The sequence below is a fragment of the Mytilus californianus genome, unplaced genomic scaffold (genome assembly GCF_021869535.1).
Source record: "Mytilus californianus isolate M0D057914Y unplaced genomic scaffold, xbMytCali1.0.p SCAF_2, whole genome shotgun sequence".
Taxonomy (NCBI): Eukaryota; Metazoa; Mollusca; class Bivalvia; order Mytilida; family Mytilidae; genus Mytilus; species Mytilus californianus.
This window is the reverse complement of record NW_026262668.1, coordinates 51,441,308-51,458,649: the sequence shown is the minus strand read 5'-3', so window position 1 is coordinate 51,458,649 and position 17,342 is coordinate 51,441,308. Positions and strand designations below refer to the sequence as shown.

Below are 17,342 nucleotides of genomic sequence, written 5' to 3'. Positions count from 1 at the left end.
AAAATATGTTAAAAGAAGTTATGCAATTGAATTAGACTTAAGTTTAAGTGTTTAATTTTTTATCTGATATTTTGTTGACATTTGATATAACTATAAAAGCACAATTCATACAATAAAAAACAACCTTGCAATGGTCGTCAATTGAATTAACTTTATATTCACGAAAGCCATGACATTCATAATGTTTCATAGAATTTTATCATCCTTAGCAATTACACTATACAGTATTAAAGTTAAATCGAAAGAGACATATTTTTAACTTAACAATTTTGTGTTGGAACTAAGTATGATTTAATGATATAATCAGCAAGTTGTTTTCCATCAGGCCAGCAACTGTTCATAATGCATGTAATTGTTTTATCTACATTGTATTAGTACTAAGGAACTTTTAAGATATAAATAGAGTTATTGACATAAAACTTGACTGTGTTTTGTTAAGGTACCAATTAGATTGACTGAATGTTAGTGTTTAATGCCACTTGCAGCACTCTTGGTTTATCATGGCGGCCAGTTATTATTCGAGGAGGAAGCCAGAGTCCCCAAAGAGAGAACCACGACCTTTGACAGGAAAACTAAGATGGGAGCCTAATGCCCGGTAGGGTTACTGACTATCCTTTCGGGTATAACTGTGCCGACAGCACTTGCCAAATCATACCCTGTTCTAACCAGAAAACATTGAAAAACATACCCTGTTCTAAACAGAAATATTGAAAACATACCCTGTTCTAGACACGCTCAGAAAATGTATACCCTGTTCTATACACGCTCAGAAATATGCACCAGGAATGATCCTGTTCTAGACAGTATAAGATAGATGCTGTTCTAGACGGTATCTTAAACAGTTAAATAAGCGATCCTGTTCTAGACAAATATTCTAACTTGGATGGAGAGTTGTCTCATTGGCACTCATACTACATCTTCCTATATCTAAATACTTTGTTTAAAAAAAGACCCTGTTCTCACCAGCAGGGCATGAAAAAGTGACCCTGTTCTAACCAGCAGGACATGAAAAAGGGACCCTGTTCTAACCAGCAGGGCATGAAAAAGCGACCCTGTTTTGCGGCACACTTGTACCACTAAAAATATAGGAAGTAACTCCCCGGGGCCTAATGCAACTTGCCAGGAGGAAGTTTCAAACTTACAAACTCAGCCTTGACAGGCTAGCGAACATTATAGGGTATTACTTTCAGCTTTGAGGGGTGAGTGTTATAAACAAAATGGCTGAGATTAAATTTACCTCATTAATTTCCTCCACTTCAGATATTGGTTCACTGCCCTCAGCCAAGCTAGGCATACTAAAGCTATGGCTGAGGGTGGCAGTATAATGTGCTTGCAACTGTCTGTCCATTGTTTCTAAAAAATAAGATATAAAACACAAATATAAAATAAATTCCATTCCAAGGATGAAAGATCACTTTAATAAGTCTTTTATTGTGCACCTTCAACTAACAATGAAAAAATTAGGAGATGTGGCATGATTTCAAATAAGGCAAGTATCCATGAAAGATCAACTCATTTTGAATTTCTTCTGTTTGTTTATATATCAATAAAATGAGTTATTAAATCTTATTCATCATCACAGAAAAAAACTAATGATAAAGCTGAACTATAGTCAATATATGTTCACCGATTTTTTTAAAATTATACATTAATATGAGAAAAGAGTGTTCCCCAAAAAATTTACGAATACATTCCTTTGTTTACATTCATTACAATGCCAAATATAATTTGCATAATATCATGATCAGCATAGGGAACTTTTCAGTAGCAACAGATATTCAATGAGTGAAAAAAATTTTTTTTTTTTTGTAAACCGAATTATATATCATGTGTATGTTCAGGTTTCAAACAAAAAGACAATGATGTAGAATATTTTTTCCTCTGAAAATCATACAAATTAAGTACACTTAACAACTGTTAACTTTTATTAAATATATAAATTGTATATTCCAGTTGCCTGTCTGCCTAATTCTAAAATATGATAGCTAAGTGCATACTGTGCATATTCAATGTTACTGTGTTTTGGTTAAATTTTCATGATAGCAAAATGCAGGCAGTGTCCTTTCCACAAATTTCATATAGCATCCTGTTAAACAAGGCAGTATATAATATCATCTTGTTTCTAGAATTTATAGCATCACATCCATAACACAATCTACAAAAAATTATTTCAGATACATTCATGTACCATCACATTCACTGTGTTCAAGGAATATTAGTATTTCCGTCAGGAGGATTTGGGAAGGCGTGGAGCCCTGTCACGTTATCTTGAAGCCCTGTCCTTTCTCAAAAAAAAAGTGGATAAAAGGCCCCTATTCTGTCGTATTTAATAATGCCCTGTGGTAATTTAAGATTGGTTTTTCTATTCATCTTGAATTAGACCTTTTCAGGTTATTTCCCTTTGAACAAAATAAACATTTTGATGGCTGAAATTGTATTAACCTGAATAATTCAGTCCTCCCCATAATCAATCTCTCCTATTTGTGTTAATTTAGCCATCATAGAGCAGCGAAATATAACAACTGAATTATTTGGGTTAACATTTTATTGAATTTCGTAATTATTCAGGGACGATAAAAAGTGCACGGCAAAATAAAGTTTAGTTTTTAATTTTCTAAAACATAAAATGCATTTGAAATTTAACTAGGTCATGCTAAACCTTAAAACTATTTCAGATGCACAGGTCTGTCTATACTCTAATCAAATTTTGAGGTGTAAACACAGCCATTTTAGTTAACAAGGTCCACATGAACCTTAAACAGTTTACTATGCAAATCCTCTTTCACAGGCAACACTAGTCCAAATAATTATGACGTCTTGAAAGGCTATTTTAATTTTTTGTCTGTGATGCTGAAGGCGCCACAGAAAAAATTAAAATAGCCTTTCAAGACGTCATAATTATTTGGACTAATTAAGGAACACCTGCCTCATATATAACTGAATATGTTGGTCACTTGAAAAACTTTTTAGTTTTAGGGACAAAGTACACAATCGTATAGTGATGCTGTAAACTATGACTAGTGTTTAATCTATGAATGCATGTTGGGAGAATGTGCAGCTACATGTAGCAGCGCACAGCCACAGGTGCAGGGAATTAGTAGGTCTGAGTTGTACCTTTTTTAACTAGATGTACAATGACATTGTGGCAAGACGAATGCAAATGTCATAAAATTGTTGACTTTTGATCATCTGTCACGAATTTGTAGTAAATGGAACATTGCTGTCATTCAAAAATCCGATTCCAGTGCTTTGGATCCTTTTCAACAGCACCGGAAGTGATCGTAACTATACACATTCAATTTCAGTATATCCTACTACCAACAAAAACTGAAGATAAGGCATTTAGAATAACGTACTGAATTACAAACAATGCCAAACAAAGGTACACACTAACAACACACAGGCATACTATAATTATGAATAATTATATTTTTATATTTAATTATCTATACCATGATATTTATAAATTTAATGCATACGTCTAGGACCTCTAGGTAAATATTAGCAACATTTTATTTAGATCTTTTTACTATGTGTGGGATATTTCTTACAATTAAGATAAAGAAAAGTGTCAATATCTTGTTAACACCGATGTTACCATACTGATTAAAAGTTGTTTTTAAATCACTAAATTTACGTATTGGATATCAAGAAACTTAACAGTGGTGTTTGCTAGCTAGTATATCATGACGTGCCAGCACATACATCTATCATTAATTATTCATCGAGTTAATACTAAGATGCTTTTCACATATATGTCTTAAAAACGTTACTCTTTGTATACAGACAAAATTGAAAATCTGACAGTGACCTTGAACTTTGACCTGCTGACCCCAAAACAATAGGCTTATAACCATTCTCTATATCTTCCATCGCTAAATGTTTCATTCCAACTAAGCAAGGGAAAGTCAAGCTATCATCCGGGAACCATTTTCGATTTTTTTTCCTGTTTTTAAAAACAGTGACTTTGACCATTGATATTTTGACACAATAAGCTTCTGCCTCCTTCCTTATATCTTTCGTTTGTGTAAGTGTCGTTCAAATCAAGCAAGGGAAACACAAAAAAAACATCCGGAAACTGAGACTACTATAACACGTGTTATAGTAGTCTCAGCCGGAAACCATATCCCCAAAAATTATGTTACTGTTACTGTTAACAGTGACCTTGACCTTTGATCCCTTAATCAATTGACTTCTTCCATATATAACTTTAATTTCGTCCCAATTAAGAAAAGGAAACTCAACCGCACACTTTTTTCAAAATTTTCCCTATATAAAGTAGCAGTGACCTAAATTCCTTACATATTGACATAAAATGAATAGGCTGCTTCTCCTCTCTATATCTTCCGTTTGTTTAGATACAATAAAAATAAGAAGATGTGGTATGAATGCCATTGAGACAACTATCCACCAGAGACCAAATGACGTAGAAGTTAGCAACTATGAGTCACCGTATGGTATGGCCTTCAACAATGAACAAAACCAATACCGTATAAAAGGCCCTGATATTACAAATGTAGAACAATTCAAACGAGAAACCTAACAGCCTGATTTATGTACAAAACAATAAGCAAAAACAAATATGATACATTAACACACGACACCATGGGTGTTCATTCGAATCAAGCAAGGGAAACTAAAGTTACCATCCAGAAACCATTTTTTTTAAGTTTTATTTTTAGTAGCATTGACCTTAAACTTTGACTAATTGACCCCACAATCAATAGGTTTTTCTCCCCTTCTATCTGTGTAAGTTTCATTCCATGAAGCAAGGGATACTCAAGTAATCATCTGCAAAATATTTGTTTCGGACACACAGACGGACGGACGGACGGAAGGACCAAGCGATTAAATGCTCTCGAATTTTTTCATTTTGCATAAAAAAAACTAATTATATATCGAACAATTACAACTTTTGTAACTAGTCAAGTATTACGTTTCAAATAAGTAAAAGATTGTGAAATCCGATATTGACAGTGATCTTTAATTATTCATAGACGCATGAAGTGTGCAGTACGTTACCATTTCTATTTATTAATGAAAATTAACATGCAGAAGGTAAGATTTACATTCTATTTCGTAGGAAAATCTTATTAAAATCCTTACATTAAATGAAGACTTCACTGAGGGAATTTATATGTATTTACCTACATGTATGGCTTTGCTGAATATACAGTGGTCAGATATCTAACATATACCCGGTACATAATACCCATTATGTGTTATTCAAGTCAGTAAACTTAAAATTCAGTGGATGTCGTTGGTTGCTGTCTTTCATCATTTTGTTTCGTTCATTGTTGAAGGCTGTACGGCGACATATAGTTGCTAACACCCACGTCATTTTCCATCATTCAAATCCCTTTATTTTACAAGGAATCGGAGCTTTTTATGATGACATGTTAATTGAGCTACTTATGTTCTGATTGTATTCCTTTGATGTTAGTAATAAGATTTATTTTTATTTTGAATAATTGATACTTTTGTTTTGGAAAACATGATTTATTTATAAGTTGTAATTTGTGGACTTTGAACTAGCTTTCAGTAACTTCCGAGTACTCTTAGATCAGTACTTTGTGTCTTGTTTTTGTTTTTTGTTAGTTGTTTTTGTGCTTAGTATCAATCTATTGAGTTAAGCCATTTAGAACTGTTTTTGTTTTTTGTCATAAAGCATTGCTAGTATCAATTCATATCGGGGCCTTTTCAGCTGAGTATAAGGCATGGGAATTTGCTAACTGTTGAAAGCAATACGGTGGCCTATAGTTGCTTAAATACACGTCATTTGGAATCTGGTGGATACTTAGTGTCTCATTGGCAATCATGCCACATCTCCTTATCCTTATATTGATAGCGAAATTGTTTAACTAGCAAATTACTTGTTAATTGTAAAATGAATTAGCTTTATCTATATTTTAGATTAAATTGTAATGTGGACGACCTCAATAGTCATATTCATTAAATGAATGTATGAAATTGTTTATTAAACACATATACCCTCAATATCGTCATTTTCAGAATGAGTTGTTTCGGATGCAGTCCTCAATACCCAAGCGTCAAACAATTTACAACTGAAGGTTTGCTCCTACACAATAGCATAAGACTCAAACATAACGTTCCACCATTAAAGTTTGCAAAAGATCTAGTCCAACATGCACAGGAATGGGCGGAGTATTTGGTTAAGACAAACCAAGACACTCCCGAGGTTCAGCATCTTAGAAGAAAGAATATTGGGCAAAATGTCACTTTAAAAGATTCTTACGAGAATTACGCCGTCGACTACTCAGGTAAAACGTTTATGTGCAGCTAGATGCAACTTAGGAACAGACACTTAAAACACCAAGTAAGGAGACACGTGTCTGTGATCTTTAGCTATATTTTACGTCAATACAGTTTTATCTTTTAAAGATGTTTTGTACAGAAGTACCTTTATCCGCATTGGAGAAAAGGCGATTAAAATTAAGAAACAAACCAGCAGCTAGACGTATTTGATTTCTCTCTAGTATTTAGCGCTTTAAAGCTGACACGATACTGAATATTTCGACATTGTTGAAAATCCATTTATTCAAGAAAATTTCAAGACACAAACTGAAAACGCAAAACTGAGTTATCCCCTTTAGCTCTACAGTCTTGTTGACCTCTCTTATTCGTGTAAAATGAAAGAATAAACAATCACACAATTGTCGAATTTTTAGTTTGAATAGTTTTACTATGATCCATTTTTTAAAAGCAATATGACTAATCAAATTTCTCACTTTAATTAAAGCTGAAGATATCATAAAAGAATGGTACAGCGGGGTAGATATCTACCAGCCATATTTTGGAAGGGAACCACCACCATTAGAAATAATCAAAGGTATTTTGTTACAGTGTGGACGTCAGTGTCAGTCAGGCAAACATTTCACATTTCAAATACGGAACTAGTGGATTGTTCTAAAAAATTCACTTATATTTAAGTTGTTATACATCGTTACAGTAACTGTTACCAGGACACCATACACAAACAAACAGCTTTATATCAGCATATAACTAATGTCATGCAGTATCTAATAATCCTTACAAAAGTTCACATTTATTGTATCACGAAGGAAGCCATTATTTTTACATCTATAATTCACCTACACCTACTAAATAATGATAAAAAAGAATCCTCTTTAGACGAATAAAGATGGATTTAAGGTATGCCTCAGCACTACAACAACCTGACCCCCCCCTTCCCCCCTCCCCCTCCCCCAGCAGAAAAAAAATCACATCTAGCTTCAATCTTCAACCGTATGCAGAATGTAAATCTGTTTTTCGCGCGGATTGAAAAAAAGATGCTTATAAAAAGGTATTGTATCCAGAAATAATGTCCTTTATTCCTGATAATGTGCCGGAAATATACAGTTAGGAAATAAAATAAAAATTGAACCACAAAATGTTTAATCATCTTCTATTTCAGACTTTTTAATAAATTAAGATATGTGTTTGTGTCATACATGTGCATATGCATGTAAATCAGTATCTTCCATAGATTTATTTTTAAACAGCACCATTCTATCAATGGTAACATTCTGCATATATTTATCATAAAATATTGCAAACGGTGGCATGAAAATTTAGTTCAAAGTAGAAAAAGCCTTGTTAAACAGGGGGATGGCACGCTTTTGGAATGTGAGACATATTTGGTAAAAAAAAGTGGGGATGTGGGATTTTGGGGTCTAATAAAAACGAGAGTGAAAGATATAGAACAAAAAAAGTGGGATCTGGAAATAAGCAGGAAAAATGTGGGAAGTGGGAAAAAATTCCCCAAAAGAGGAATTTGGGAAATAAGCAACCCTGTGTCATCCCCGTAAAAGGCAGGGTTCATATTTATTTCACATTAACGTGGTATCGTCCTAGCTTAATATCATGCAATATTATCTGTTTGAGTTAAGCATAGATAAATCATTTAATATTTAAAAAAGTATGTGCAGAGGTGGATTTAGTGGGAGGGGCACAGTCCCCCCTTATGGAGCATCATATATGATAAATGCATAGATTATTTACAAGTATTACTCCAAACATTGACTTGCCAACCCCCTTCCCCCTTTTAAAATTCTGGATCCGCACCTGATGTACAAGGGTAAATTTTATACTTCAGGTTATGGACATTTTAGTCAAATGGTATGGAAGGATACAAAGGAAATGGGAATGGGTAAAGCTATAGGAAACGACAGAACAGTAATAGTAGCTTCATACCGACCAGCTGGTAATGGCCTTGGAAAATTTACTGACAATGTCAAGGAACCTGATGACAAAGTTCTAATATTCAAGCATTTCAAAATGTAGATTTCGTTATGTTAATGCAAAGTCAATTGTAACAATTTAACTTAATTGAAATTCATGTTTCTTACGAAAATGTTGACTGGTCACTAATGGTCTACGAAACCAAACTCACAACTAGTGAAAATTTTCAGCATGCATGCAGGAGCATATTTTAGTGAGAAGATGTTTATTGCTTGAGTTGGTTTTCGTATATATGGGCAAGTTTTATATTGGTGTTTTAATATACTATGCAGAATAGTACATTTGTTATTCCGAGGTCATAATCTCATGGTAGCAAAAACAAATCACAGCTCTATTAGTACACATATTAACTAAATATCAAATAAATAATTTATAGAGGGACCTCGGTGGCAACGTGGACTAAGTAGCTCAGCTCCTGTATCACGGGCCTGTCAACACTGAGATTGCGAGTTGGAATCCCGCACATGGTAGGTATGTTCGACTCCAATCTTAATTGACTAGGATTGTCAGTTTTCCTGCCGAGGATCATTGGCTCTCTCCGGCTTTCTCAAACAATAAAAAGTAGCCGCCACTATATAGCCAATAGTGCTAAAAGTGGCGTTCAACACCAAAAATCATTGATCAATAAATAAAGAGTGCACACAAGATTCTCTTAGTTTACAAAAATACATATTTTCAAACCTACAATTCTTTCAGTTTTCTTATATTATGGCTAACAAGTTAAATGATTTGAAAATCCCATGTTTTACAAGTAGAATAATGTGATTTCTCGTGGCCAATAGTTTTATTCAGACGTACAACTTTTCCCCCCAGCTGTTTGTTAACTATTACTATGGTGATACAGCTTACATGTATTTTTCCCTTTGATTTATGAACGTTGTTTAATCCCATATGAAAGTGTCTGACTCTTTATTGAATCACAGCTGGGGCAGTTCTCAATATGCTAATAATCTCATGTGATTTGATGCAAACAAACTGGTCGAAACACAACTCTCAATTTACAATCGCATTTTTATGTTATGGCTAACGTTTTTTTTAGACAATTTGTCACAGTCCTAATATGGTAATTTTGGAGAGAAAAAAATCTCCCTGAAAGCACTTGAATGTTATGGCCTCAAACTCGAATGATACAATTCTTTCTCAATGCCCTAACAATTTCATAGTCAACGGTTTTATTGGGATGCACCTTTCCTTTCTTGTTGATTGTTAACTATTGCTTTATATATTGTATATAATATATCCCAAAATATAATAATAGATATATTTCTAAAATAAGGTAAAACAATTTCAGTGATTTTGTTGGCTGTTGTTACCTCATTAAAAAGATAATTATATAACTATTGTACATTTTTTGTATGTAACCATGAAACCTATGTAGTTTTTATTTAGGAATTTAGGAAAATTAATTTAAAAAAAAACACATGCCAAACAAGAAGCACCTTAATAAGGTTTAATTACCCTCAGTATAGGTGTGGTTTTTATGTAAAAGAAAATCTTTTTTTAACAAAACTCTAAAACTTTAAAATTAATATAATTAAATTATTACATAAGATAATTTGATTTAACTATCTCTATTTGATAAATCTGAGAATCACGTAAGAATGTAAAAATCTGTTTTTATAATATATCTTTATTTTATTGTGGCTGTTGTCATGTCAGTTAAAAAGAAATTTATCTTAACAGTTAAAATTTAGAAAAAGTAGAGGTTATTTGGTCAAGTATGGTTCAGACTGGTCGAGTATTGTTCAGACCTTTGGTCGAGTATGGTTTAGACTGGAAAAAATAGGTCGAGTACAGGTCGAGAATGGGTTAAGACTGTTTCAGACTGGTCGAGTAATAGTTCAGACTATTTTCAATGGCAAAGATAAGGGTCAAGTACAAATCAGTACAGTCGAGTATGGTGAAGACTGGGGTCGAGTAATGTCGAGTAAAATTCAGACCAATTCAGACTGGTCGAGTAAAAATCAGTACAGTCGAGTACAGATATAGGCCATTTCAGACTTTTACTGGTTTGTAGTGTAATGGTAGCCTTTTCCTCAATTCTAACGCCCTATATCGTAAACTTGGATATGTAAGATGCCTCGTTTCGAAGCGGAGACAATTTCACATATGTGGTTAAATTTTCGGGGTACGAAGTGAGATTTATTTTCCCGTAATTTAGCACACCCCGAAAAGCTTTTTGTGATGCGGCTTCTCGAGGTAAAAAATCACTATTTACACAATAATTTCTTTTAAAATTTAGTTCTTTGTATACATTTTAAAAGGAAACTTCGCAAAAAAATTCCATAGTTTTTACACCTTAGTTATATGATACTCTGCTCTCCAAATCAATACAAATGGTTAAGGTCAGTCACTTGTTGAAAATTAAAACGTATCCAATTTCACTGCACAGATTTTGTTGATTTGTGAGTTCCTCATTTAGAGGCGCATTAGGGATATTGTCCAATTTATTTATGGACACAACCATGGTTTGGTAGACCGTTATGGAATATCTGTGTCTCATATGCCATCTGATTGTTACATTACCAAAGGCGAGTTTTACTTGTTTGAGCAACATGACGGGTGCCAAATGTTGGACAGGATCACCTGAGTTCATTCCCGGTTTTTAGTTCGTGTTGCTCGGTCTTTAGTTTTCTATATACTGTTTTGTTATTTTGTTTATCCTTTCGTCGTTTTTATTTTGGGCCATGGTATTATTGTTTTATTGGGATTATGATTTGTTTTATTGGGATTACGATTTTTGATTTCACTACAGCAATCTTTTCTTTCTCTATTTTTATAGGCAAACACTCCATATGTACATTTAATAAATTGTTAAAATGGCCTAAAACTAGTATGTAACCTACAGTTTATAATGTCTTATTTACTTTGATGTACAAAATAGATTTTTACACAGTCACAGAAATGCTCATTTTAAATAAAAAATGGTAAACTGTGACAAGCTTCATGTACACTTACAACATCGAAATAACCTGCATATCATAATCAGACAAGAAAAAGTGTACCAAATTTCCACTGCTTACCCTTCCGGAGAACCAGCGTTTGTTGGAGTTCGTGTTGACGAGTCTATAGTTTTTTATGTTGTGTTTTGTAGACTTGTTCGTCCTTTTGTCGAGTTATTAATGTCCTTTGTTATCTTCTGCCTCTTTTTTCAAATTATATTGTTACAAAATGACCATGTACACTACTACATATTATCCTCAAAGGAAAACATGCGAATAACCGTCCTTTTTGGCACAGACACTACTGAATAAAGAAGGTGAGTTGACCCATGTTTTACTAGTATGACCTCAACCTTCAACTGACGACTTTCAGTTCCAGTTATGTTTCTCGGAGTCAAAGTTCAATAGCATAAATGGGGCTTAACTCTTAATTTCATCGGTAAACATACATTGTGTTGCATTTAACGCCACCCAATAAACTTTCGCGCGTACATATACGTATAATTAATATCAACAAGTAATATTTATAATAAATCTTAAGATAATCGATAAAAAATATAACAGATAATAAAAAATAATATGTTCAAGTATACATATGCACCCACAAAAAACAGCAAACGGAATCGTGTATTTGCTTTTTTATATACAAATATATTGAAAATCTTACGTAAGTTATGTAATTACACGAAGTATCAATCAAAAACTGAACGCAGTATAAATGGGAATTCACGGTTGATGTCAACTCTAAACATGAAAATTAAATATCGCCCCGAGGCAACTAATTGCAATTCGGCTACAAATTAAATATTCCTTAAAATATGAAATATCAGAAAGGGTATTTTACATGTTTGACTTATTCAATTTCGACCTTAGTTTACTCCGCTTTTTTAAATCTATTTTATTGTAATGGAACTGTGGCTTTCGAAATTTTTGCTACACAGTTTTCATATACCGATTATACTATTTTCCTTTTTATTAGGATCGTTTATGTTTTAAATGGGTTCATCAACGACTTCACTTGTACATCTGGAATATAGTCTTGAGTATGCCGTGTTCTCATCAGAATCCCGGTCTTGTGTGTTTTCAGACTGTTGCTGGGTAGACAGCAATGACTCGTATGGATTTAAATAACCATCGGTCGATAACTGAATCCCATCCGACGAATTACTTGAGTTGTCGCCAACAGTAATATGTCGTTGTTCGTTTGATGATAAAACTAAATCTGACATCTCAAGCTCGTCGATTTGTTGATATTCGTGCCCACTTTCCCTACCAGTTGAAACGTTCTGGCTTATGCCTACTTCGTCGTCTATGTTAGCTCCGCTGATATTCGCAACGCATTTCTGGTTAATTCCTGTATTTTGATAAATATGTGCTTTTCTACATTTTTTGTGGACACAAAAGCAAATAATACTGCAAGTGAGAATTAGAAAAATGCCAGCTCCACACGATGCATAGATGATCACTTCAGTATTTATTATACCTACAAAGCAATAAAATATGCTGTTATTAAATTCAATATTTTTATTTTGTTCCTTTCGATTGTATTGTCATGGCGTCAAATATCTTAAATTATCCCATAAAGGGAAACTGTCAAATTTTCAAAAAAGGCAATTTGCAAAGGAATATCTTTGTTTCAACATAATTTGTAACTAAAACATGTGGAGCAGGATCTGTAGACCCTTCTGGAGCACCTGCGATCCCCCCGGTTTTTGGTGGGGTTGGTGCTGCTCAGTCTATAGTTTTCTATGTTGTGTATTGTATAATATTGCTTGTCTTTTAAGTTTTTTTTGCCATGGCGTTTTCAGTTTATTTTCGAGTTGTACCTATGAATGTCACTTTGATATCTTTCGCCTTATTTATACGTAAGGGGGCAACCATTTAACTTCAAAAGGGGGGGATATGGTTTTTTGTCTGAGTCAGAAAATTGTTATCGCGCCGCGAACATTTTGTTTTAGTTTTTTCGACGCTATCAATCAAATAATTTTTTTTCAAAATTTAACACTATAAGGAAGGGGAAAATCTGGATTCAGAATATTTTTTTTGTCATCTGCTTGACCACAATATTTTTTTACATCAAATTGGGGATCAGAATATCTTTTTAGGAAAAAACCATAACCCCCCTTGAAGTTACATGTAAATGGTCGTTCCCTAAAGAGATAATAAGACAACTCTCCTCGAAAGACAAAGGACCTAAAACTACAGATAACGGTACTTAGCATATTATTATTCTTTTTAAGTTTATGTAAGGTGACCGCTAGATTTGTAAAATATAACTGCGAACTAAACGATGATTGACTGATTGATTGATTGGTGTTTTAACGCCACTTTCAACACTATTGTGCTATTTCGTGGCGGTCAGTTTTTATTGGCGGAGGAAGCCGGAGAGAACCACCGACCTTCGGTAGGAAAACTGACAATCCTAGTCAATTAAGATTTGAGTCGAGCGCACCTGCCCCGTGCGGGATTCGAACTCAGTGTTGACTGGCTAGTGACACAGTAGTTGGACTACTTATACCACTCGGCCAGCGAGGCCCCAACTAAACGATGAAAAAAGTCATATCAGCTGCAATTAATTTTTGTCAAATTCTTGACAGGCTTTTGTTCTTTTTAAATGTGACTGACACAAGTCAGCAATATGACAACTATTTCCCATTTGTTCCAATTACTAGTAAGAAAATTTAAATATGTTTTATTCAAAATTGGTCTGTTTATATTGACAATATTTTCAGTGACGTTTAATTATAGTAAAATTTCTATTATGTGTTTCCAATTTGGTTGATGAGTGTATAATTTTCACTTTCGTTTAAATTTAACAATTGATTGGTTGGTGTTTAACTGTTGTGCTTTTTCGTGGCAGTCAGTTTTTATTGGTGGAGGAATCCGGAGTGCCTGGAGAGAATCACCGACCTTCGGTAGGAAAACTGACAATCCTTGTCAATCAAGATTGAAGTCGAGCGCACCTGCCACGTGCTGGATTAGAACTCACAATAGACCACGCGGCCACCGAGGCCCCTAAATTTATACGAACTTTGGCCTTACCGGTTGTACTTTCTACTGTACTAGTTTGGTACTCTGTAGTAGTATTAGTAGTAGTAGTTGTAGTAGATGTTCGAACTGACTTTTCTGTCGTTTCTGAATCTGCCAAAAAAAGAAGAAATTCTGAACTTTAAACAAGTAAACATCAATCAATCATTCAATAAATAAGTAAGAAAATACCTTTGGGAGAAAATAACTATTCAACAAACAGGCAACAGCATTTTAATAAGAAAAACAATAGTTTACCAATTTTTCACAGATAATCAAAGTTTATTAAACTTTACAAACGCTAACATAGTACATCTGGAGTGGACCCACGTTTTTTTGTAATGATAAGGAGTCAATATTGCAATTTATTCAAGAGTAGTGCTTATCATGGCATGTCTGGGGTTCGTATATGGTGAAAAGTCACAAACGAGGAAACAAATGCATACTTGTGACGATGACGAAATATGTATGCAAACAAAAAATTATCCTTATTAACATAGTAGTAGGGTGCCCAGTCAACGAATTTGATTTGGAATAACGGAATAACACACGGCTGTATTATATATCATCGGAAAGAGGAGAACAAGCCCCATCGACAAATTGATGTCGTCGTTGTCTACAGTGGTCTACAGTCGTGACGATTTTCTTAAATTTGGGTCAAAGGTCAAAGCTAAAATTTCAAGGAAAACGCAGAGTCACGTTTAGACAGCTGGCCTCCCCTACATATATGCGTTTATAGCAAAATAAATTCAAATAATTCAAAGGATTATAGCTATAGTTTCTTTATTTAGGACTAATTTGATATTTATGTTGCCAAATATGGTTCGAGATTGACATTTGTACTTATAAGGTGCATTTACATTTTTATTCAGCTGTTAAATAAAAGTGACCTGGACCTATTAAAATTTCCAAATTCGGAATGTTTTTAAAAGATTCAATACAAGTGATCTCAATAGATGTTTTTTAAAGATATTAACATTTACAAGTTTTCCTCCCAAAATGCTATTTTTTCGACTTTTAATAGATTTATATATATAGTGTTCGTAATGATTTTCTGGGTAAATATCCAATTTTCTTTTGGTTAGTGTGAAAGCACATCAAATTGTACTTAGTTCCAAAACTGGTGTAATATTAACGCAGAATGGATTGAATTAGCAGGTCTGAGTATATCTTTGCTTTATAGAAATAAAAAAAAAAATTGCAAACCGTGAAAAAGCGGAGGGTTCCTGTTAAAGTTATGAAAACAAAATGACAATTAGAAACAGGTTAATCACTCCATCTTACAACCTTATATGACTTGTTGAGCATAAATTGGCCTAGAATTGATATGAAGTTAAAGATTATCTACAAAAAGAGGGTCATGTACAGTAGTGATGTATTTTACAACACTTGTAAACAACATCAATCTTATTAAAATATAGATCTCTGATTTCGTAATCCTCATATGAGCTTATATATACGAGCACACGAGTTAATATAGATCAGAATTTTCATCAGATTGAAACAACTTAGAAAAATTGCCGAAGCTAGTAGTAGTTATTACGTTTCATTGTCTACTGTTAAGTTGAAAGCCCACCGACTAGGCTTAGGTTTAAAGAGAGATAATTTCAGTTGTTCTTTTTTAACGACGCAAGTCGCAGAATGCGAGGCATACAAAATACAATCTGATGGTGGCGGCGTCAAACCGTAAATTGTTTGTATTGATTTATATTTCAGAGGGTAGAGGAATTGGACGATTCATACTTGTATATAGACCCATTGGGTTACGAAGTTCCCGTCTGTCATATAATCATTGTCCTTGACCTCATTTTCATGGTTTAGTGACTGCTAAAAAAACTGTATATAGCTTTTTTTCGTCATGTGAATGTCTCATTTATCAAGACTTCTAGGATAACTATATGTGGTTACTAATATATGGTATGCTTGCAAGGTCTACATGTCCGTCAGACATGGTTCACCTGGCCTCGACCTCATTTCATGGATCAGTGAACAAGGTTAAGTTTCTGTGGTCAAGTCCGTATCTCAGATACTATAACTACAAGTAGTGGGTCAAATATATTTGGTGTATGGAATGGAAGCAAGGTGTCTTTGTGGCAGAGTTCATCTGACCTTACCTCATTTACATGGAACATTGACAATGTTAATTTTATGTAATACTTGTTGTATATTATAAAAATAAGGAGATGTGGAAGTAAGCAATTATAGGCAACCGTACGGCCTTCAACAATGAGAAAAAAAAATCATACCGCATTGTCGGCTATAAAAGGCTCCGAAAAATTTGAAACAATTCATTTGAGAAAAGTAGCGGCGTAATTTATAACAAAACAATTTACCAAAAAAAAAAAAAAAAAAATATGACAGACATGAACCAACGACAACCACACAAATACCGACTCGATCCAGACTAGGGACAGGCATATACAGACTGTATAATCCTTTTCTCTAAGACTTTCGACATAATTCAGTCAGATAGTAAAACATGCTGTACCAGTAGAATCATAGTTTTTACGGTAATGATGTTTATGATCATACTTTTCTCAGACTATTGATGACGTCCTTTCATTACTTTCAGTCAGGGACGACCATTTGATTTCGAAAGGGGTGAGGGGAGGAGGATTTTGAAAATAAATAACTTGGCCTGATATGAAATGAAGATAAATGACTTTGCACAAGACAGGATGAAAATGAATACTCTGCAACATGAAATGCAGGATAATTGAGGTTATGAATGTGTAAAAAAGTGAAAATAAATTTTCACGCAGCAAAGCCGCGGAAAAAAATAAGCATGCGTATCAACAGATGAAAAAAAAGGTCAATCCGGAAAAAAATGTCCTGCCGCCAGCACCCCTTTTTATTGTTAAATTCATGAAAAGACAATGTTTCTATATTGAATTTTCATGTGACAAGAGCAGACCGGTGAACTCGAAAACTTTGATGTGAAAAATAAAAACTTTTTTCTCCTTAGAAAAAATCTATTCAATGTATGAGATAGAAAAAGTTTGTATGTATTTAAAGTTCATCAGCGCAATAAATCTATTCTCTGTGTTCATTCTGTCAAAGTCATCAATGAGTTCTAGTGCTTTAGAAAAAGTTTGTATCGGATATCTGTAT

General features: G+C 33.8%; 3 protein-coding genes across 4 annotated transcripts in view; 1 reads left to right on the top strand and 2 right to left on the bottom strand.

Moving 5' to 3' along the window:
* Window positions 1-3,281, bottom strand: part of LOC127729971 (tetratricopeptide repeat protein 28-like) — a 30,945-nt gene extending 27,664 nt beyond the window's left edge. For both annotated transcript variants that reach the window (XM_052237971.1, XM_052237972.1), the window contains exons 1-2: window positions 3,115-3,281; window positions 1,238-1,353 (exon numbers count right to left, since the gene is read on the bottom strand). In XM_052237971.1, coding sequence (XP_052093931.1) covers window positions 1,238-1,348 — 111 coding nt within the window. In that variant the 5' untranslated portion in view covers window positions 1,349-1,353; window positions 3,115-3,281. The remainder of the gene's footprint in view (window positions 1-1,237; window positions 1,354-3,114) is intronic.
* Window positions 3,282-4,994: 1,713 nt separating this feature from the next.
* LOC127729970 (Golgi-associated plant pathogenesis-related protein 1-like) lies at window positions 4,995-8,368 on the top strand. Its single transcript, XM_052237970.1, has 4 exons — window positions 4,995-5,058; window positions 6,013-6,281; window positions 6,761-6,850; window positions 8,117-8,368. Exons 2-4 carry the CDS (start codon window positions 6,014-6,016, stop codon window positions 8,302-8,304), a joined length of 546 nt encoding a protein of 181 aa, XP_052093930.1. The 5' UTR covers window positions 4,995-5,058; window position 6,013; the 3' UTR covers window positions 8,305-8,368.
* A 3,348-nt stretch (window positions 8,369-11,716) lies between these two features.
* The window catches only part of LOC127729969 (leucine-rich repeat-containing protein 15-like), a 44,639-nt gene continuing 39,013 nt past the window's right edge, over window positions 11,717-17,342 (bottom strand). Inside the window, exons 14-15 of the mRNA XM_052237969.1 lie at window positions 14,247-14,345; window positions 11,717-12,687 (exon numbers count right to left, since the gene is read on the bottom strand). Of these exons, the coding sequence (XP_052093929.1) occupies window positions 12,197-12,687; window positions 14,247-14,345 (590 nt within the window). The 3' untranslated portion in view covers window positions 11,717-12,196. The remainder of the gene's footprint in view (window positions 12,688-14,246; window positions 14,346-17,342) is intronic.

Bases quoted from the DNA above. Each gene is read 5' to 3' on its own strand.
- LOC127729970 (XM_052237970.1), top strand. From the start codon at position 6,014: ATGAGTTGTTTCGGATGCAGTCCTCAATACCCAAGCGTCAAACAATTT. The intron at 6,282-6,760 runs GTAAAACGTTTA...CTTTAATTAAAG, and splicing joins TTACGCCGTCGACTACTCAG to CTGAAGATATCATAAAAGAA. The intron at 6,851-8,116 runs GTATTTTGTTAC...TTTATACTTCAG, and splicing joins ACCATTAGAAATAATCAAAG to GTTATGGACATTTTAGTCAA.